General features: G+C 43.3%; 1 protein-coding gene, 1 long non-coding RNA gene and 1 pseudogene across 3 annotated transcripts in view; 2 read left to right on the plus strand and 1 right to left on the minus strand.

Annotated features, from left to right (window-relative positions):
* Positions 1-420: 420 nt before the first annotated feature.
* LOC121821815 (coiled-coil domain-containing protein 141 pseudogene) lies at positions 421-6338 on the plus strand (annotated as a pseudogene).
* A 6418-nt stretch (positions 6339-12756) lies between these two features.
* The window catches only part of Col8a1 (collagen type VIII alpha 1 chain), a 138920-nt gene continuing 128709 nt past the window's right edge, over positions 12757-22967 (minus strand). The window contains exons 3-4 of the mRNA XM_006996467.3: positions 20840-21170; positions 12757-17288 (exon numbers count right to left, since the gene is read on the minus strand). Of these exons, the coding sequence (XP_006996529.1) occupies positions 15379-17288; positions 20840-21167 (2238 nt within the window). The 5' untranslated portion in view covers positions 21168-21170 and the 3' untranslated portion in view covers positions 12757-15378. The remainder of the gene's footprint in view (positions 17289-20839; positions 21171-22967) is intronic.
* On the plus strand, positions 16293-20903 carry LOC121821744 (uncharacterized). Of its 2 annotated transcripts, XR_006062584.2 has the most exons (5): positions 16293-16430; positions 17615-17743; positions 18333-18400; positions 18798-18881; positions 20635-20903. It is a non-coding gene; the product is annotated as an uncharacterized LOC121821744 (long non-coding RNA). The 2 variants fall into 2 exon arrangements; XR_013043784.1 differs by lacking the exon at positions 18333-18400.

Below are 22967 nucleotides of genomic sequence, written 5' to 3' on the forward strand. Positions count from 1 at the left end.
AGCATTGATTTGTTCTGCTTTACCAAGACAAGCTAGGCAAGGCTCCCCAAATTCCTACTCCACAGGAAAGTCTGTCAGACCTTCTGGATCTGGCAGCTAAAGACTTATACTGCCCTGGGACTTCTGTCCCCAATGACCAGGCAGAAACCTGGGGTAGCTGCCTTGGTAGCCGGAAAGTTATCTCACTTCTGTTTATGTAGGTGAAATTTATCCTTCTCAGATCTGATGTGTTTGATGACTAGGGTACTGATAGATTTACCAGTTTAACAACTTTCCCTGATCCCCCCTCCCCCAAGGCTTCACGTTGGTAGCTCATTAATTCATTAGTTAAGTTTTATGTTAAAAACACAGACAGGGTGGGCAGCGCCATTCCTGGGAAGGTGGTCCTTGGATGAGCAAGGAGCCAGTTGGCCTTGGAAGATCGTGTGTGGGAACTCTTACAGGAAGCAGACAGGACAGCGGAAGCTAACAAGGCTCAAGGTCAGGTGTATGATGCCATGGCCCAGACTCTGGGTGAAGCATGGACAACCCTGGTCTGCATGCTTGAAAGAAGAAGGGAGCTCCTAGAGCTGACTTCTGAGTTTTTTGAAAGTGCTTTGGAGTTTGCTATAAAAATAGACCAAGCTGAAGCTTTCCTGCAGAATCCTCATGAGTTTGGGAGCGTGGAGACCTTACAGTCACTTCTTCAGCTTCATGACCGCCATGCCAAAGAACTCCTAGAAAGATCCCTAGTCCTTTTAAACAAAAGTCAACAACTCACTGACTTCATAGAAAAATTCAAGTGTGATGGATCTAATATGAATTCTGAGCTGATTCAGGGAGCTCAGAGTAGCTGTCTGAAGATCGACAGCCTCCTTGAACTTCTACAAGACAGGAGAAGACAGTTGGTCAAGAACTTGCAGCAACAGCGGCAGGAACTGGCTCAGGTTCTACAGTTGTGTCTGTGGGACCAACAAGAAAACCAGGTTACTTGTTGGTTTCAGAAAATGATCAGAGATCTGCGGGAACAGAGTCTGGGTTCGTCACTTTCCGACAACAAGGAGCTAATCCGTAAGCACGAGGACCTGGAAGCCAGAGCTAAGGAATGGAATTCAGCCATAGAGAAGCTGAAGAGCCAGGCCCTGGAGATCCTACTGTCCAAGGACTTCACAGAAAAAGAACACCTACAGCTCTCGAACCAGAAACTGAGTCGACTGCAGGAAGAGTTTGGTCGACTCATGGTGGAAAGAAAAGCCTGGTTGACAATGGCACATGACTTTTTTAACAGGGCTAATAAGGCATTTGATGTACTTGGAAAAGTCGAAGCTTACCTTAAGCTCCTTAAATCAGAGGGTTTAAGCCTGCCTGTCTTGGCAGTGAGGCATGAGGAATTACACAGAGAAATTAAAGACTCCGCAGCCGATGCTCTGCAAAAGGGACAGGCCTTAATCAGCCAAGTAGACTCCTGCGGCTCTAAGGTGACAGGTATCCATGAGATGATGGAATGTATTCAGAAACGAGTGGATCATCTCAGCGAACAGTGCACAGCGCACAAGGAATTGGCTCTTAAGAAACAGCAATTAGCAGCATCCGTGGAAGACTACCTAAGGAAGGTGGAAATGTCAATTCAGGAAATCAGGCCAGTTCTTTCTAACACATTGGACATCGGTTCCAGCCCTTCTGAGTCAGAGAAGATTTTGAATAAATATCTGGAATTAGATGTTCGAGCCAAGGAGGTAGCACACACATTAGAAGCAGCTGCAAAAATCATGACAGAGAAAAATGAATTTGGACTCAGCGAAGTGGCATTGCTTTCTTTTAAAATGAAATGGCTAGAAGAAGAATTAAACACACTTGGTCGAAGGATCAGCTACAGGTCACAAGTCCTGCAAGCTTATGTGGCATTTCGAAAGTCATCAGAAGAGGTGAAGGAGCAGCTTCGGAGACTAAAGGAATTTTATCAGATGGAAATCCCTCAGAGAGAACAAGAGGATGCTGAAGTCAAGCACTGCTCTGACTCTGCTGAGAGGCGGTGGCAGCTGTTTTTAAAGAAGAGCTTTTTGACCCAAGACTTAGGGCTTGAGTTCCTTAACTTAATAAGTATGGCAAAAGAGAATGAGATATTAAATGTTAAAAATGAAATGCACATTATGAAGGACATCATGGAAAAGCAAACGACCGCAAGGGAAGAACTCGGCCATCTTCGGATGACATGGTACCTCAAAGCCACAGAAGGCAAGCCTGTGAGACAGAAGTGGGAAACATTCAAAGAGAAACTTAAAAAGACTACTCACAATGTAAAACTTCTTCATGAAGTTCTTCTGCCTGTCTCTGCACTTGACCTTGGAGGGAGCCTTCAGACTATGTCAGATCTGCAAAGAAGATGGAGTGCCATGAAACCTCAGCTTCAGCAACTGCATGACGAGGTTCAGCATATCATGAAAGAATGGGAAGTGTTAACTGGTCAGGGAGCCCCTTCGAAGGAGAAGTCTGAACAACTGAAGGACCTTGTTCATCTCCATGAGAGGCAGAGAGAGCGAATCCAGGATTATGAGGAAATCCTATACAAGACAATTCAGTTCCACCAAGTCAAGGAGGAACTGATGCATTTCATCAAATCGAGAGAACCGGAGCTTCTAGCGCAGCCCATGGAACTGGGAGGATCTAAGGAGATCCAGATGCAACTGGGCCGTTCTCAAGAAAGGCGGGCACAAGTAGAGCATCTCCACCAGCTGGCCCTCTCCATAGGAGTGGACATCATTTCATCCTTACAACAGGCTAATTACTCCCATCTTTCTGCAAAGAACCTACAGCGGCAGCTGGAGGTCCTTGAATTGGATAGCAGGATCTGGAGTGCCAATGCCAAAGAATACGAACAGGTCCTGTCCTGCAGCTTGGAGTACTGCACCACAAGAGATGAGATCGATGAGCTCAAAGAGTCATTCAAAGATATAAAAAAGAAATTCAACAATCTGAAGTTTAATTACTCCAAGAAAAATGAAAAATCTCGAAACCTAAAGACTCTTCAATATCAAATCCAACAAGTTGATATGTATGCTGAAAAAATTCAGGCTTTAAGGAAGAAAATGGAAAAAGTTAATAATAAAACTTCTGATTCATTCTCAAGTTATCCAAGTAATAAAATTAACAACCTTTTGGAACGCATGGAGGATTTGCAAAAGCATGTGAATGACTTTGACAAAGTTGTGACAGATTACAAGATGAATTTGGACCTGACTGAACATCTCCAAGAAGTAATAGAAGAGTGTAACTTCTGGTACGAGGATGCAAGTGCCACAGTGGTAAGAGTTGGAAAGTATTCCATGGAGTGCCAGACAAAAGAAGCTGTGGAAATCCTCCACAGGCAGTTCAATAAGTTTGCTGCTCCTTCAGTGCCTCAGCAAGAAGAAAGGATTCGGGAGGTCATGGACCTTGCTCAGCGCCTATACGGTTTGGAAGAAGGACAGAAATATGCTGAGAAGATTGTCACAAGACACAAGGAGATTCTTGAATCTATTACTGAATTATGTGGGTCTCTCGTAGAGCTTAAAGAAAAACTGAAGCAGGGAGATGTTCCAAAGATGAATCCAAAGTTGGAAGCTTTCCACGACATTTGCATTGACCTCCTAAAGGAGCCGGTGAGGAATGAGCAGACACCATTCAGTGAAGAAAGGAATGAGGGGCAGATGCGAGGAGAAGATACCTTGGCCATCCATGGAGCCCGGGAAGATGGGCTTCCTGTGGACTTGAGGCAGTCCTCACCTGACAAAGAGGCCAGTGCCCCGGGTCTGATCCTGCCAGAAGACATGTTGTCTGGGGAGGAGTCTGAGTGTATCTCATCTGACGACATCTCCTTGCCTCCACTCCCAGCCAGCCCCGAGTCCCCTCTGGCACCATCCGACATGGAGGTGGAGGAACCTGCCAGCTCTTCCACCCTCATGCTCCACGTCAGCGGCGGCGGCAGGACACACGCAGGGACTGGTGTTCTAGGGGAGGCCCAGGAATCGGTTCTCCCACCACCCGTTGCCTTTGCTGACGGGTGCCGTAATGAGAAAGACACATTTACAAGTCACTTTGAGAGGCCCTACCCCCAACTCAAAGCTGAATCCTCGCTAACCTCCAAAGGATCAGTGGAGATGAGTACCAAATTACACATCCATGTGAAAGGTCCAACAAGCATGCCCCTTGAAGTGCACGACAGAGCTTTGCAGCAAGACGCCCAGGCTCAGGAGAGCTCGCTAGAAACCCAGGAGAAAGTGCATGCCGATTCTAATGTCACTAAAACCCAGGACAGGCTGCATGATGCCCCTGATGTATCCCCCGGCCTCAGCTCTCAGTCAGGCACCAGCAGGAGGCCAGCAGGTCCCCAAGGAGACAGGAAAAACTCCTCTGCAGAGAGCAGCGTGGTCAGCCTAGCTGGCCAGGCGCCTCATTTCTCCAGGCTGCTGTCCAATGTAACTGTCATGGAAGGTTCCCCGGTGACTTTGGAAGTCGAAGTAACAGGATTCCCAGAGCCTACACTGACATGGTTCAAGAAGGGCCAGAAATTGTGCACAGATGGACACTTACAGGTTTTGCACAAGGACACAAAGCATTCGGTGTTCATTCCAAAGGTATGTGAGGCAGACGCTGGCCTCTATGTGGCTCAAGCCCAAAACTCTAGTGGCACCCTGTCTTCCAGTGCCATCCTCCATGTGACAGGTAACCACGAGCCACCAATCACAAGAATAAACTGGATTGTGCTGTGTGTCATGTACGTCAGTGTATCACTAATATACTGGCTACTTGCACAGTAGTGAGGTATTGTCATCAATGGACATTGTCACAAAGCTAAAGGACATTGTGGTTGTTTATTTTCTCACATATCACACAAAGCACCCCCCACCAATTTATCTCTACTCTGATCACATTGTTTGTTTGACTAATACCACTGCTAGGTGAAATAATTGCTTTTTCTCTACTGTTTAATGTATTTGGGGAACATGGGAAATTATGTACAGTGTATAATAACATATTTTGTACTCTGGGAAGAGAAATATCTTCTATAATATGCTGATTCCTTGTTTAAAGGCATGTGAATGCTCACATCAGCATAGAGGTGTAATCTAATTTTCAAATCCAAATGTTTGATAATTTCTTTTTAACTGTGTTCATAAATATCTCTTTGGAGGGCATTACATCAAACTGAAGTTATGATTTTCAATATTGTATTCTCTCTCCTGTAACTGTGCTTTTCATGTCTTGATTTTGTTTACTGAAACATTCTCTACATTCAACATGCTCTCCATTCCTGAGTCTGAGAAAGTCTGTCAATAGCCATCCGTTGTGTTGATCTCTTGGGCTTGACACTGGAGGACAGACATGCCATCGACTTTAAAATGGAATTTCAACCTTTCTATTAGCTCTGTATGCCATACGTCAAGATGGAAGACAGGCTACTGGAGGGGACCAATGTTCTTGTCCTTCTTCTGCTGTGTGTCGGCCATTGAGTGCATAACTGTAGACGGGTCCTCCTGCCTCTGATGTTGCTGCTGCTGCTGAACACTTGGGGAGCCAATTACAAGGCATCTCAGTGCCTCACTTTCCCATCTGGAAAGGGGGGGCTCATCTACCTCTTGACAACTGTGTTTTTAGTTCATGTCCTGTGGTGATCTGGCCAATGGAAAAGTGCTCAATGAAAACTCATTTTAATGCTTGGGGTGACTTGCCATCCTGCAGCTCCTTGCCCATTAATTCCCTTTCAGATGCTGATCTTTTGGAATATTAAATGAAAAGAGCGCTGTTAATATGTAATTCCCTACTACTCCCTTGGGGGAGGGTGAGACTGATGTTCTATGAATTAGAGTTTAAATTCCTTTCTAACTTCTTACATCTACATCCTTTTCAAAGACTTGATGTTAACCTCAGGAGGAGATCATTAGGATGTTTTAGGGGACTCTGGGTAAGACAGAAGAAGATTAATCCAGGCTTCTTGTGCAATTATCACTGTAATGGTGAAGAATGGTATACGGTCTTCAGAAATGCATTATTCAGAATGGACGATCATCTTTTTTGCTTCCTTTGAAAAATAAGAGAGGAATTTGTTTTTTATATTTTAAACTTTGTCTGTCTTGTTAAGGTAAAATCTTAGGGTGAAAGAGTAATTTATTTCAGATTTTTGATGAAGGGGAAAAGTTAATTATGTTGCTAGAAGACTGTCTACAAATAATCAAAATATTTAAATCTAATATATTCTATGTGGTATTAAAAAGCTACTGAACGTCGTGGAAGATGAGAAATGTAGAGTTAAGTAAAAAGTTGGCTTATTTGTGTGTCACATATTCAGTTTAATTAAAAAAATTAAAACTCTGTGTTTTTTTTCAAGTTTTGACAGAAAGCTATTAAAATCTTATATAAAAAAAAAAAAAAAAAAAAAAAAAAAAAAAAAAAAACACAGACAGGTTTGCCTTGTGCATGGGCTTCATCGTAAAGGATAAATAGTTTTCAGATGTAATTTCCCACTTAAGGGAATGTTAAAGATGTTTCAGATTTCTGTCCCCTTTCTATGCTATTATTACACTGAAATTTCTGAGGTTCAGAGCTTTAGCATTGATAGATGCAGTTTTGATAATTCTGTAGATTTTACTGGTCCCAGCTGTTAGGACTGCATAGAGGCTTTTTCAGCATTACTGCATTGTCTCAGCCACATATGGCAAACAAAACTCTGCTGAAATGCCAACTCCTCCCCCTCTGAAACAGGTTAGCATTAAAGAGGTTAGCATTATGGAAGCCTGCAGGTGTGTTCAACTCTGTTCCTCCTCCCCTGCTCCTCAGTCTCCTCTCCTTCCCTCCTTTGCTCACTCAACCTTTCATTCAGTAAATTTCCTCTGGTTATCTTCTAAGTATAGACATAAAGGTATGTTTCACTGGGCTAAAACCAGGAAAACTAAAAACTAGGCTAAAAACTAGGCAAAATGTTCTAATCCAAAGACATGGCCTTTGTTATGACACCAAGGTATGAATCTGTTCCAACTGTTTTACAGATACCTGCAGGTTCCTGGGGAAAGAGTTCTACTGTACTCAGAAATCTGGCCTCGTGGGAACTAATATCAATCTCTAGGGCTCCTCTTTGACCCCGCCCATCTTCAAGCCTGTATTTTACAGGTCCACTCCTCTTACCAGATGTGTGCCAAGGCCAACCCACAGGGGTTCTCCAGATATGCCAGCCCCTGCCCCAGCTCTGAGGATACCAACTAGGTGAGTACTGGCAGGTTGATTGTACCCACATGCCACATAAAAAGCTCCATTATCTCTTAACTCTTGTTGACACCTTTAGAGGATGGATAGAGGCATCCCCCACCTCCAGGGAAACAGCAGATGTGATGGCTCAGATACTCCTGGAACACTTCATCCCTCAATTTGGTGTGCCACACCCCTAAGCTCCTGGGACATCAATGCTGGCACCACCTCTCCAGGCTCAAGTGGGCACCTATCCAGGATAAATGGAAACAGATTCCTGAGGTCTCCAGGATGGCCGTTAATGGAATACTTCTTCACCCACACCTCCCACTGAACATGAGCTCACGGACTCCTGAATCCCCTTCCCCACATTGTCCCATGCCCACAGGAAGTAACTAGACTTGAAACAGCGTCCGTATATCCAAGAAGGTTGGGATGTTCAGTTGGAAGCACCACCTCAAACCCCCTTCCTCCTTCTCCAAACCCTCTCCCTCTCAGAAAGCCCACCAAGCAGTGGTCCTTCCCCCAGAGCTGCTCAAGACCATCCATCCCTACAGGGTATTTAAGCTCAGTCCCTAGACCTGCCATGTTATTTCTACTCATCCCTTCCCTACCTCATTCCTGGGGGGCTTGAGAGTCACCCGGGTGTGCTTTGCTCATTAAACCTGGACTTTTAATTTGGCTTGATCTGGCTTATTGCATTGGTGGAGAACTATACTACTGGGGAATCCAAAAATACTTATCACAAACATCACAGACAGCATCAGCAGTTGGAGAAAGGTGTTTACTGGGGGTGAGGAAGCACACACATGCAGAAGACACAGAGAAAAGACCCTCTGCAAAGCAGAGAGGGAATTCACAAAGCTGAGGAATCCTATTTGTTCTTGAGGGCTGGGGTTTTTTTTTTTTTTTTAAGTCTCTGAAGAATTTTCCTCCCATCATGTAGGGTTGGTCAGTTTGAAGAAAGATGGGGTTTTTGATTGGCCCACACTGTGGTGCAGCATGTCCTGATCTGGCCTTAAACTCCTTGAGCCAGTCCATTAGCAGGGGTCCAGCTGGAGGGAGAAAAAAAAACTAACAAAAACAAGTACAAGGATTTTGTTTTAAGTTACCAGGCTTTTGTCTCAAGTCATGAGGATAGGGAAGAAGCTGGCAATCCCGGCCCTGTCTGTCTGTCTACTTACCAGCAAATCTGACTTCTCACCTCTCAGCACTAATCCTTGGAGTGGGATTCTGAGCTGTATAAAAAGAAGAAAGTGAGCTGAACCTGTGAGAGATTTTTTTTTTTTTGAAGTGGATGAATCTACTTCTAATCTGGACTTTTGAGGTGGGAAGACACACACCTTTAATCTGGATCTTGAGATAGGAAGACACGCCTTTAATCTGGGCCACGCCTTCTGCTGGAAGCCCATATAAGGACATGAAAGAATTCCTTTTCTCTTTGCCTGCTTGCCCTTGGGTTGCTAGCACACCCGTTCTTTTACTAATGTTGGAGCCGACTTCTTTAGGACTCCAGCATATACTGAAGACCAGCTGAGACATCCAGCCTCAGGGACTGAACAGTTATTGGATTTTTGGACTTTCTGCTCACAGCCAGCCATTGTTGGATTGGCTGGACTGCAGCCTGTAACTCATTTCAATAAACATATATTATATGTATATGAACACACATACACATACTCATTTTGTAAGTTCTGTTGCTCTAGAGAACACTGACTAATGCAGTCCGCATTCCTGGTACCTGGAAGAGTTCCATGGTCATGAAAATAACCCCTGACCCCTACCCTCCCTCTTCATAACTGAGGCGCATTCAGAGCTGTTCAGCATTACATGTCATTTTTTTTTTTTTTTGGATGACTGCTGTTCTCCTTTTTAAATTGGTTTTACTACTTGTTTCTTCCCTTCTCCAGTGTTGTTTTCAAAACTGTCAACATAATTTTTCTGAAATACTCATTTTTATACTGCTTTCTCACTTAATAGTATACAATATCTTATTTCACATCAGATGAAATAGAAATATTTGTACCCTATATTCAAGACTTGTACTACTTAATTTTTCTTCAGTTATTTTTTAAATATGTATGATATATATTTTTATTTTTAGATTTATTTATTTTAGTTTATGTATATGAGTGATATGCCTACATGTATGTATATACACTGTATGCCTGCCTGGTGCCTATGGAAACCAGAAGAGGGTATCAGATCCTGTAGAATTGGAGTTACAGAAGGTTGTGAGCTGCTATGTGGGTGCTGGGAATCTAACACAGTTCTATGTAAGAGTAGATCTAAACCACTGAACCATCTCTCCAGCCCCTTTCTGTTGTTATCAGATCCATTTCTTTCACTTATCCTTGGATACATGCTTGATCTTGTCAAGTATTTCCCTGATCTCAGTTTCCTTCTTTTTCTAAGCTTGGGGCAGACAGATCAACAGATACACACAGCCACATACCCTTCCCAGCCCCACACCATTTTCCTCCTTTCAGAAGAGGTGAGGTGTTGCTTGGATCCTAATGGCTCCCTGGGGGGCGGGGGGACGTAAGAAGGCGCGATGTCAACAACACAGACACCTGGCGTCTGTTGACGCCTTTATTCAATAACAGGAAAGGTCTTGTATACCCTCCTCCCAGCACCCAGTCTGTGTGGTCGTCCCTCATTGGCTGGGCATGATCAGGAACTGACAGTGACCAGGAACTCTGACAGCTCCTGTTGCTAGGCCCTCAGGCAGACTCCAGGTTGGCTCTTAAGGAGTATGTTATGTGCATTACTTGGCAACTGGTCTGAGCCAATTTCCTTGACCCTATGGACCTGTCCTACTATAGTGAGGGTATTCCTTTTGCCATACCTTTGAGCTTCCTCAGTCCAAATTTCACATTTTTTTTTAAGTCACCCGCATGATCCCACAGTGATCTGTATAATCTTGACATGCTAGAGCAGTGGTTCTCAACCTGGGGGTCAGACAACCCTTTTACAGGGGTCAGCTAAGACCAGCCTGCATATCAGATATTTACATCATGGTTCATAACAGTAGCAAAATTGCAGATATGAAGTAGCAACAAAAATAATTTTATGATCAGAGGTCACCACAACATGAGGAACTGTATTAAAGGGTCTCAGCATTAGGAAGGTTGAGAACCACTGCCCTAGAGCTAGAAGGAAGGCTATTTGTTCTGGCCTCACATCCATTTGAGAACTATCTCCCAGCCCCCAGAATCTTTGGGAGATTCATTCTTCCCTCAACTCAGCATGAAGCAGTTCAAAAACACTGAACCTTTACCTTCAGCTCCTCTAATAAGTTAAGGAGAAAACTTTCCCTTGAGGAAGTTGAGACAGCAATCATATAGGATAGTTTAGCAACCTGAGACTCTGCTTGATTTGGGCTATGCACACCTTCCCTTCTAATAATGCACTTGGTAGCCTAGCTCCTTTACTTGCATGTACTCTATACATACCTCTCTCTGGAAAATGCACCTATCAACCTTGGACTTTCACCTGCATCTAGCTACACATATACCCTTCTATGAACAATGAGATAAATTCCTGTCCTGCTAAAAACAATCACACTTAATTCCTATACAAATATAATCCCAATGCACCAAGGTACAAAAAATGGAATGTCAGATCTAGCCTGAACTGGTTTTGTATGCATGCACACCAAGACAAAACTGTGTTCTCAAGTAAAGCTTTACGGAGAATCCCCTATTTACCACCATATGCCTATGCATACTTGGGCATACATATGATTGAAATCAGAAGCATTATGTGTGCTGGTTAGTTTTATGTCAACTTGACACAAGCTAAAGTCATCTGAGAGGAGGGAATCTCAATTAAGAAAATGCCTCCACGGCCTAGTGGTGGTGCATGCCTTTAATCGCAGCACTCAGGGGGCAGAGTCAGGCAGATCTCTGAGTTCAAGACCAGCCTGGTCTATAGAGTGAGTTCTGGGATAGCCAGGGCTACATTGAAAAACCTTGTCTCAAAAAACAAAACAAAACAAAAAACAAACAAAAGAAGCCTCCATAAGATTGGGCTGCCAGCAAGTCTGTAGGGCATTTTCTTAATTAGTGGTTGATGGCAGAGGACTCAGCCCACTGTAGGTGGTGCCATCCCTTGGCTGGTGGTCCTGGATTCCATAAGAAAGCAGGCTGAGCAAGCCATGAGGAGCAAGCCATTAAGCAGCACTCCTCTATGGCCTCTGCATCAGCTCCTGCCTCCAGGTTCCAAGTTCCTATCCTGACTCCCTTTGATGATGATCTAGAAGTGTAAGCCACATAAACTGTGTCCTCACCAACTTGTTTTTGGTCTTGGTGTTTTGTCACAGCAATAGAAACCCTAACTAAGACATTATAGGAAGGTACATTGACATCAAAAAATGATTTTGTGACTAATCTATCAATCAGAACAGAGAACTGCTCATGCTACACCCCTTTAGTAAATAATCCCCTCCTCTTGAATTCTATCAAAGGATGCCCCAAACAATAACCGAGATCCTTGAGTGCTTTCTCATGCTTGTGGCCCACTGTCAATATTGATGGTATATTTCTTTCTGATATGTACTATTGATTTGCTTTTGGATAAAGTTTCTTTTCAGTATGAGCCCTTATCTCAGTCCTTTGAATAGGCCCTGACCACAGGTAATATAATGATAACGCCTTTGATTGTAGAATGAGATAGAACTCATTGAGCTTTGTGAGGATAGAAGTGATCTTGATCTTCTGGTAAGACAGTTCAAACAAGTTAACCTCTCAGACTGGTGGTACATACTTGTTCCTTGAATGATCTGAGCAACGCCTTTATCATAGTCTAGATATGATGCTTTGATCATTCAGAACTTGATAAGTCATCACAAAAGCATGCTTTTCTCTCTAGTGCTGCTTATGAGGCCTTTAAGTTATTGAAATACACATGTATCTGCCTAGAAAATCCACTCACCACTACTTTCCTTTAAGGTACTGGTAGTATGGCAAATTGAATGGAGTGTGTGAAGATTGTTGTCTCTCCGGGGAACAGAGATCGAAGGCCTTTTCTTCAGTGATGGTGGGTGTTACTGTCTGTTTTTCCTTCTCCCTTAAGAACAGGACTCCTGATTTTTAGTCCAGCAGGAGCTTGCTGAGAGCTGATCATGTCTTACACTGTCTCTCAACTAGTTATGACATGACTAAATTCATGGCAATGGGTATGGAAGGAGGGATCTAAACTGCTAGGTTGTATTTTTTTTTTAAAGATAAACTAGTATCCTCTTCTTCCTGATTTTTCCACCCTTCCACCAGCTGGCATGTGATTGCTAAGGTCGACTGTCTTCCACCAAAGGAGAAGGCCAACACTCTTGGGTGGAGAAGCAAGAATGTAGAAGGAATGTGGGATAGTGACCAGGCTACAGAGGAGCTCTGGTCTGCTTATCTACAGAGTTGTTACACTGAAGAGGAGTGAACTGTCCTGTTTAAACTATGGTCATTTTTAGCCCCAGGTTCAGTGGCTGATTACTACAATGGGTGATTAAAAACCACTTTAGGTTCCTACAGTGTCAGTTGGGTGATGCACACAAGACAAGAAACATACTTTTAAAGATATTTAATGATCTGTTTTTCAAATCAGTACAAAAATTTAAATACAAAATTGATTTGCCATTAAGTCTCAAATCTATTCATGGAAACTCAAACAAGTTACCAGTCTTTTCATCATTCTTTGTTTCTGTAAAATATTTGAGGACAATTATCCTCTACAGACATTCTTTTCCCCCGTGGGATGTCATGCTACTTTAAAACTCTGTGTTTAAATAAGAACAACGCCAGTTTGGTCCATTTCACATGGAAAAGCTCTTGTTAATTTTGAATTAAACAGGGAACATAGTACTGTCCCTAGACTGTAGAACATACAGTTGTTTCATCTGTTTTCACACTAATGTGTTAACACGATGCACAACACTCAAAAGGGTACGACGGGTACATAGATAATTATTTAAAACTCTTCTTTAAATTAAATGGAGTATCATTTAGCTCTGATATTAGCACCATGGTAGAATATACAGTATCCGGCATAGATTTTGCTCCTCCTCCATTTAAAAGTTTAGAAGCATATGCCTGATATATGGTAACACACACACACACACACACACACACACACACACACACACACACATACACAGAGGCAATTGAGTAACAACCAATAAATAAGTTGGAAGATACCTCAAAAAGCAAAATTTGGTTCAACTTAAGAGATAATTTCTGTCTTTCTTTATGGAAACTAAAATACCATACATGTACAGATAAAAGCAACTTTACAACGCATCTGGCCTGACTGTCCTCCAAACCATTTCAATATAGCCATTTAGTAGAAAGATCTCAGAGACCCATATGACTTCCACAGTCACTAGCTACAAGCCAGTGTCCTCAGGAGCAACCCAAAGGATAACTATTCATAGGTGTTGTTTACTCTGCAAGTGAGGGCTAGGTAGGACATCTTTTGGATGCGAAAGTGCTTTGTACAATTAACAGTGAATGAGAAACCTTGTGCTAATGAACTAATTTGTCTTAAAATTTGAGAAGAAATGGAGCCTGTATATCATAAAGGGAAAAGACAAATATTAAGCCAGGAGAAGAGAATTTGTGGTGGTAAATAATTCAGATTTGGAATATACCATGTTTTATACTGTATTTATTTGTGTATTTCCCAGTCTATGTCTATCTCTTCACTTCCTGACTCTGAAGGTTTGAGGAACGTAGATTAGATCTATCACTGTAGTCCCACATCACTTCCCCAAACAACTAAGAGCAAATGAATAGTCAACTTTCAAATGTTTGTGTTTTGAGCAATGCCCAAAGAACCTAGTATGTGCCTTAGTGAGAGCCTGAAGAGCTATTTCTCCTTTCAGACCTGTTTTGGCTGTGGTGCTGAGTGTGTGGTGACATAAGAGGCATGGGCTGCCACTGCTTTATGACATTCCAGCTATCTCTTCCACAGGCTGATGTTAAAGAAACAGTCATTTCCCTACAATATTAGTACCGATATCTGGAAGCAACAACCTGCTTTTACATATCAAACATTATAATTACTCCTTTAAAATGTAATTATTTTTGTATTAATTCTGATTGTCTTTTTCCCAAATTAAAAAAAAAAGGCTTGGATTTTGTTAATTGACTTTGGAACCTCAGATGACATAAATCATATACTGAAGAAAATCACAGCTACTAAAACACATACAGACAAGTTGAAACCTGACTACCATTGGTTGTATGGGCAAATTAGGGGGATGTTTTTAATGCATGTAAACATAACTGATAATTACTATTAATAATAAAGGTTCATAAAATGATAAAGCTATGTGAGGGAAGGTTCTTTAAAAAATTTGTTTATATTGTTTAGGCTATATTATAAATTACAGGAGGGAAGAAGAAAATTAGGTTCCAGAGAAATGCCAAACTGAAACTCTTTAGAGGAGTTAATACATTAATCTCTCTGAGCTGAGTTCTGAACTCCTGTGGACTCTGCCCTGTATCACACACTAGCATCTCACAATGTACTTGGCAAAGAGAGTTCTGAGCAAATACACACGGGGCCGTTGGCACATCTGCTCTTCTGGGGACGACCACAGCACAATTTCGACTAGGGAGACCTGCGGCTAAAGCACAGCCTCTGAAATGGAGAAATAGCCTTCGGACTAGAGATTACCATGGTCTTTGCACTACAGAACAACTCTCCAACATCCCACAGCAAAACATCTGCACAAAGAGAGAGGAAATTATGCAAATAAATACAGTATGTAACTGTCACCACTAACCTCTCAAGGCACATTAAAAAAAAACCATTTTTTTTTAAAGGGAGCACAAGGAATGTGTGACTTTCATTAGCTATGACCTTCCAGACTGACATATTTTGACTGATTTGAATAAGCAGGTTATGAAATCATATAACATGCAACAGCTAATATGAGTCCAGTGGGTACAACACAGGCGTCTGTATTTCATCCATAAATCTGTCCCATCATCCTGGTACAATCTGCTGTGTACAGTATTAAACATGCATCTTAGATTTTATTTGTACATGATGGTCCAAACTTTCACTTAAATATAACTTTCCAACTACATAAGTGTTTTTGAAGCATTTGTTTTCAATTTTTTTAAAATGTCATTTTCTTTTCTTCTATTAAATCTCTCTTTTTCTTCTTTTCTTTTCTTTGTTTTACACGGGATACAATAAATATCCTGAAAAGGAGGAGTGGACATATTGCCCGGCGTAGAGTCCGGCAGCCTGTTCTGAGGGCATTTGGAGGAACACCTGGTCTCCGGGCCGGAGCAGCAGGACTGCACTCCCAGATGCCTGGTCCAGAAAGCCCTTCTTGTACTCGTCATATGTGTACATCATGGGCTCGTTGTTCTTGAAGAGAGCAACCCACACGTTGCCTCCCTTGCAGTGAACGTGGTAAGCAAAGTAGTAGACACCCGGGACTTCACAGGTGAAGATGCCCGTCTGCGGGTTGTAGTTCTGTCTGCCATTGTACAGAAGCTTGTCAAACTTCACTGGGGCCCCCACTGGTGGGAAAGGTGCAGTCAGCTCTGCAGTAAACGCAGGCATCTCATAAGCTGGGCCCCCGTTCTTGCCCTTCTTGCCCGCATAGGCATGTGGAGGTTTCACTCCATCAATTCCTAGTCCCATATCTGGCAGATATTCTCCCTGGGGTGGTGGGGTAGGGGGCATCACAGCTGGGGGCCCTGGGGGCCCTGGAGGGCCTGGGGGCCCAGGAAGGCCAGGTTGGCCTTGAGGCCCAAGGGCACCAGGTTTCCCCGGGGGACCATGAAGTCCTGCTACTCCTGGTTTCCCTACACCGGGAAATCCAGGAGGCCCTGGGAGGCCTGGTTCTCCTTTGGGGCCCGGAATCCCAGGTGGTCCAATAGGGCCACTTGGTCCTACAATCCCTGGGATCCCTGGGGGCCCCTGTAGACCCTGATCTCCAGGTATGCCTGGTTCTCCCTTGGGTCCAAGCAGCCCTGGAACTCCAGGAAGCCCTGGCAACCCTTTGTGACCAGCTTCCCCCTTGGGTCCTATAGGACCAGGCAAACCCCTCATGCCAGGGGGACCTACTTCACCAAGAAAACCCGGCTTCCCAGGGAAGCCTTGGAGGCCTGGCTCACCCTTGGGACCTGGTGGACCCTGTGGTCCTACAACCCCACCTTCTCCTTTGGGTCCAGGGAAACCAATAGCACCCGGAGGACCCATGGGACCTGGGATTCCAGGTAGGCCAGGCTCTCCAGGGGGACCCCCCATTCCAGGAGCACCTACTGGTCCTTTTTCCCCTCTTGGCCCAAGAGCTCCAGGAACACCCCCAATGCCCCGGTCCCCTTTGGGTCCTGGGAATCCTGGCTTTCCGACCCCTGGGAGGCCTGGGGGTCCAGGCAACCCTGGCAGTCCTTGTTCCCCTTTACCACCTGGAAATCCTGGCTGGCCAGGGATCCCATCCTGACCGGGCTTTCCAACTCCAGGCATCCCAGGAGGTCCTTGAACTCCCGGTACACCAATAAGACCTTGTGGTCCAGGTTCCCCTGGAGGGCCTGGCTTCCCCAGGGGACCCTGGGGTCCAGGGAAGCCTGTCACTCCTGGTTTTCCTACTCCTGGCAGCCCAACTGGGCCAGGAGGGCCATGCATACCTGGAGGACCCTTCAGACCTGGCAAGCCTGGCATCCCGAAGCCCTTCTCTCCTTTGGGACCCTGAAGACCAGGAGGTCCTGGTGGTCCTTTGGGCCCTCTCTCACCTTTTGCTCCTGGTTGCCCTGGTAACCCTGGCCCACCCGGTTTCCCGATGCCAGGAAGTCCATGAGGTCCTGGAGGTCCTTGTGGTCCTGGGATTCCCATAGGACCGATTTCACCTTTGGGTCCAATTTCGCCTTTTGCTCCAGGCATTCCCATGGCTCCTGGCTTCCCGGGCATTCCAGGCATACCCGGCTTCCCAATCCCTGGATATCCCTGCGGCCCTGGTTTTCCTTTGATTCCAGGCATTCCATGACCTGGCAAGCCTGGTGGCCCAGGTGGTCCTCTTGGTCCGGGTTCTCCACGGGGACCTTGTTCTCCTCGCAAACTGGCTAAAGGTATTTCTCCTGGAAAAGTAGAGAAAGGAGGAGGTTGGTTATCTCTTATTTGTAGGAAGTAATACCAGTCATCTAATTTTGACACATTTGCCTATTATGTTATCAAAAGGGAAGCCGAGAGAATATGGTCATCTTCCCAAACCTTCCCCTAAATGGTGCCAGTATTTAAAGGAAAATCAAGCTGGCAGTTTCTGCGATGTGTCTGAGTTGTTCTGAAAACTCTTATATGCAGATGCTTATGTCAGCACTGGCTAAATTTTAAAAGCCGAAAAATATCCAAACAAAAATTTTCCAAGCGTGAAAGTTGAAGGTACTGTTGTGTGTTCATTATACAGAATTTGGGAAGGTCGAAGTTGTATACTGAAAGGAAAAACAACAACAACAACAACAACAACAACACGTCACCATTGAGCCCACAAAGCAGAGATATGTACTCGACATGATTTTCATCTTATTTGTTTAAGGTACACATTTCTGTGCATGTTAGAGAACGCTGGAGTCACACTCTTTATTTTTCAAACTTTTCTACTTGAAGTTATATTGTGTTTTTCCATGACCATCTTATCAACTGAAAGATTTCATTATAAATTGTCAAATTATAGGTTTATGGGTTTCAAAGTGATGGTACAACTTATGAATAAAATGTGGAATAATTAAACCAAGCTAATCAACATTTCTGTCACCTTCCATAGTTATTTTTGTGGGGACAGCATTTGAAGTTATTCTTAGTTTGAAATACATAATATATTGCTAACTATATTTACCACACTTGGTAATAGACCTAAGAATGAATAAAAACAAAATCAAAACCATGTTCTTCCTGCCTGCCTGAGGCTTTGCACCTCTTGACTCTTGTCTTCACCATCTAAGCCTCTCCTCAACGCCTTATACCCCTGACTGTCTGCCCTAAGAATGACCAGCGTTCCATTCTCTGCCTCTGTACATTGTTATAATGCTGCATGTTAGTGAGACCCATGATGTACGTCTATTTGTGCCTGACTGGCTTGTATTACATTTAATTTAATAATGTAGGACTAAATAATGTTTCTTCAGGTGCTGAAATACGGGTGATGAAAATCATTTTTCCCATGGACCCAGGAAAAAGGAAAGCTCTTTGTTTTGTATGTGACTCGATAACATCTCTCTACTTCTGTCTCAACCCGATGGGTTTGCTTAATGTCTCTGACACGTTATAAGATTTCTCAAGCCTCAAATATACATTTTTGAAGAAATTACTTTTCTTAGAAATTTAGGTTTAGTCAAGAGAAGTGAATAGATATTTTAGGGTGGCTTACAGTTTAGACTAGGAGAGACGCTTGGTTTAGAAACAGAAAACCTTGTTTATCTTTCTGGCTGTGGCATGAGATTTTGACTAAGTCACTTAAGCGGCCGGTATATCTGCTTTCCTATGACTATAGCCAGAATAATACAGCCACGTAAAGAGAGAAGAGCTAGGAAAGCTCTGATACCTTGTTACTGAAATACAGAGCACATATGAGTGTATGCTGTGCTTTGCAGGCAAGCAACTCTATATGATCCATGCTATTGGGAGCAGTGGGGAATGAAGACATGAAACATGTGGTCCAAAGTCTTCTTTCAACTGTAAGTAGTGTTTGAGTCTGATCATTGTGCTATTTGCAGAACTACTGCCAGGAAACAAAAGAGAACCTTGGCAGTCATATTCTTTCCAGATACAAGTAATCATCTGAGGAGATACAAGATGCACCAGACGCCAGGCAGGCCATGCAAGAAAGGAGGGGGAAAAAGACCTGGAGTGGGTCTCTCTCAACGTTCCCAATGCTGTGACCCTTTCATACAAAATGCTACTTCATTACTGTAATTTTGCTACTGTTATGAATTGTAATTGCAAGTATCTGTGTTTTCCAATGATCTTAGGTGACCTCTGTGAAAGGATCATTCTATACCCGGAAGGGTTGTGACTCACAGATTGAGAACCACTGACCTAGATAATTCCCTAAAAGGTATACCAGCTCCTGGAGAGTGAAAAATATAAGGAATACTTACATTAACACACACTAGTAAGCAAATTGTAATCAAGGGAAAGTCTGAGAAAGAGTCCTAATACACACACACACACACACACACACACACACACACACACACACACACACACACTTTTTTGACACTACATGTTACCATGGAACCCAGGGTGGCCTTGCATTTTGTGATCCTCTTGCCGCAACCTCCTGACTACAGACATCTACCACCACCCTGAAGTCTCACCTCTTATTGGTCTGGGATCCCTGGTGTTTAGCACAGTGTCTGGAACACATTCCATGCCACCTGAGCATCTACAATGACTGACAGCTACGGCCATACAAAACCCCTCAGGGCTTTAGTTCTTACTCGGCACCACTTACCTTATGCCACCGAGTCTCTCAACAATCTTATTTTAAAGACCAAGGGAGTGAATTAATAGGTGTCTGGGCTCTCGGCACCTAGGCTTCTTAGTGTCAAATCCAGTACTTCTCCAGAACAGAGGTTTCTGCATTGTCACGGGGTCAGTGGGGATGACCTCCACGTCCCTCATGGCGATTGCTACTCTGCTGCTCCTGTTTGCCCCACACATGCTAGGTTTCTGAGAACTCCAGATAAGCAAGCAAAATTTACAGGAAAGTATCTCACAGGCATGGGTACTTTGTAGGTGTAATAGACCTAGAACATAGTTCTAGGAAGTGATGGGAACTTTTTCTGTGCCTTTTAGCTTCCTGATTGACTGACTTGTGTACCTTAGAGCAGAACTGAAAACTCTTACATGTAGCACCTAGTTTGTGAAATGTTTTCATTTGATCCTTCTTTTATATAAGTTCCTCAAGACATTGTTTCCTTAGCTCCGAAGACTGACTTGTGACTTTTCTTTAACCCTATCCTTTCATCCTGCTGCTCCCTGAACTCCCTGCAATGTGCTCAGAGCCTAAGCCCCAGCCAGGTGTTCACTAGATAGCCAGTGAATGCTTAAATAAATGAATCGTATTTTTAAGGATAGACTGTGGTTAAATATGCTTTGTTCAGTCTGATGATAGCTGAAATATTAAAACCAAATACAAATTATAATTTTAACTTTTTATTGATACCGAGGATCAAACTTCTATATTAATTTTTATTCTCAAATTAAAATATAATTACATCATTTTCCCTTTCCTTTCTTCCCTCTCTGTCTTCCCTCTAGCTCCTTTCATATGCTCCCCATCCCTCTCAAACTCATGGCTTCTTTTTTCTTTAATTATGGTTGCATATATATACATATATATGTGTATATATATATATGGTGCATAACTATATAAGTAAAACCTGCTGAGTCTATTTAGTGTTGCTTGTATCTATATGATTTCAGAGTTGACCACTTGGAATTGGATAACCTGACCTGAAGGCCTTTTCCCGGTATCTTCCTTTAAATTTGAACTTTGCAAGAATCGTTTGTGATTCACAGCAATGACAAATTTAAAAATAAAAGTCTCTGAATTGCAGTTTCCCCCTCAATTTCTATACTTTAGGAGTTTGTAGAGCTGCTATTTTGAAACTGTGCACTATGATGTTACCTTTGCCTTTCTTGGGTACCACCTCCTTGCCCATTCTTGGCACAGGTTGGATCTCCTTCATATACTGGGGTAGGTGTGGGTACTCCTTGCCATACTGCATGTGAGGCATCTCCTTGCCCATGGAAAGGCCATCTTTGCCCAAAGGCATGTGAGGTACTTGCTGGCCTAGGGGCTGGTATTGTGGAATCTGCGGTGGTATCTGAGGAGGAATTTGAGGTGGCAGCGGCTTGATTCCATAATAGGCACCAGCCTGAGTGAGCCTGAAGGAGCTCAGAGAAATGGCGAGCAGCACTCCCAGCAGCTGTAGAGGCCTGGGCGGCACAGCCATCACCTGTGGAGAAAGGAACACATCGACACTGTGAGGACCTACAAGCCAAGGGACGGCTGTCTGCTGAGCGACAGAAGGTTAGGTGAAGTGGGCACATGCACAGTCTTCACGGTCAGAACTGTAGAAGAGGAAGGACAACGGAATCGAGATGTCAGCTTTTAATAAAAATTAGAACAAACGCCAGAGGAATTGGCTAGGCCAAATGAAGGGAACTGGTGCCATACAGTCCAGAGATTGCTAATGTCTCAAATACCAATCTGAAAGATTTTCTTATAGTGTCAGAAAACCCGACTTTTAGCTTGGGATAGAGCAACCTAGGATGAAGACATTCAGGGAGATGACTGGATTTTGCCAATTGAATATTGTACTAGTTGCTACTTCTTAGAAGGCTCCTTGGAGGCAGGAAGCATGCTCTTCTGTCTCTTTCTCCTTGCTGGCTGGATTGCCAGTATGTTGCCTGGAAATGGACCAGACCCCTTGGGACCATGTCATCAAAGCTGTGCACTGGGGACTGTAGAACAACAAACTTGAACCCTGGTTGATCATGGAGGAGCTACAGCAATCCTTAAATTGAGAAGAGAGAGAAATTGGGTTTTATCACTTTAATTCACTTTTACTCAGACAGTTGTAACTTTGCTCAATAGGACAGTTTTCCAACTGGGTGGCGTGTAGGCCTTGTTAATAGATGCTGGACTTCTAACTGGAAACAGTTAAACATGTCTGGTCTATGGCAGGAGCAGAGATTGCTCATCTGCTAAGCGCTTTTCTGGAAGCTTTGTTGGGTCATAAATACACGTAAGTATGCATGTACAATAAGTGTGAAAGCAACACCAGGAACTACAGGGAGAGGGCATTCAGTTTGATAGTGCCAGGAGGTCATTTTAAAAACCACTGTCACAGTTATGTTCTTCTTTCTTCTATTTAAACACTATGAAGTGATTAGCTCAGAATTTGGCTAACTGGAGCCAGAGTCCATTAAAGTTTATCTTTGAAGTTTTATGAAAGGAAGGGAATTTACAAAGCAAATTAGTTGTATAAATAAGATAGAAGGAGATGTCTGACTATTCACAAGAACAGACTGTTTCTAAGCTATTTAATGGTGCTCTTTGCAAGTCAACCACTAACAGAATAAATTTAAATGGCGGGGGGGGGGGGGTATCTGTTTATAAAGACCAGCTTGAGGAGACCTCTGCTTGGTAACACCCTACGCTGGAGACCAAATAGCCCAGGAAGATGCAATGTGAGCAAATGGACACAAGGGGGCAGGCATAGCACACTGGGAAGTCTGCTCAGTGCTCCTCACCCCCACCACTGCCGAACCTGTACTGGCCCTGAGTTCCTTCTGTGCTCACATACCTGATTAAAGGACTAACTGAAAAGTAGAGTGTGTCATAATGCTGGAGAATGAGAAGCAGCAAGAGTGCCCCAATCTTTAATGTAACTATGCCCTGGGACACCTCAAAATTTAATTTCTGTGCCCATGGGAGTTTTTCTTTACAATTCTGTCTAACTTAATTCTAGATTACAGTGTTCAGCCTTGGTGTTGAATTTGCAACATCCAGGCCAAAGGCAATGCCAGGAGTCTGAACAGAATACAGAAGGATTGGTTAATTAAAAAACAAAACAAAACAACAAACAAACAAACAAAAAACAAAACTAAGAAAATATTTAGTGTGACTCCCTACTAAAAAAATTCATTGCACTCTCATTTTTATAAATATACAAATTAATCATTTTTCCCTCCAAGGAATAAATGAAGTACACTAACCATTAAAATGATTTATAATGCATTCTCCGTGA

This window comes from Peromyscus maniculatus, chromosome 12, assembly GCF_049852395.1.
Source record: "Peromyscus maniculatus bairdii isolate BWxNUB_F1_BW_parent chromosome 12, HU_Pman_BW_mat_3.1, whole genome shotgun sequence".
Classification (NCBI taxonomy): Eukaryota; Metazoa; Chordata; class Mammalia; order Rodentia; family Cricetidae; genus Peromyscus; species Peromyscus maniculatus.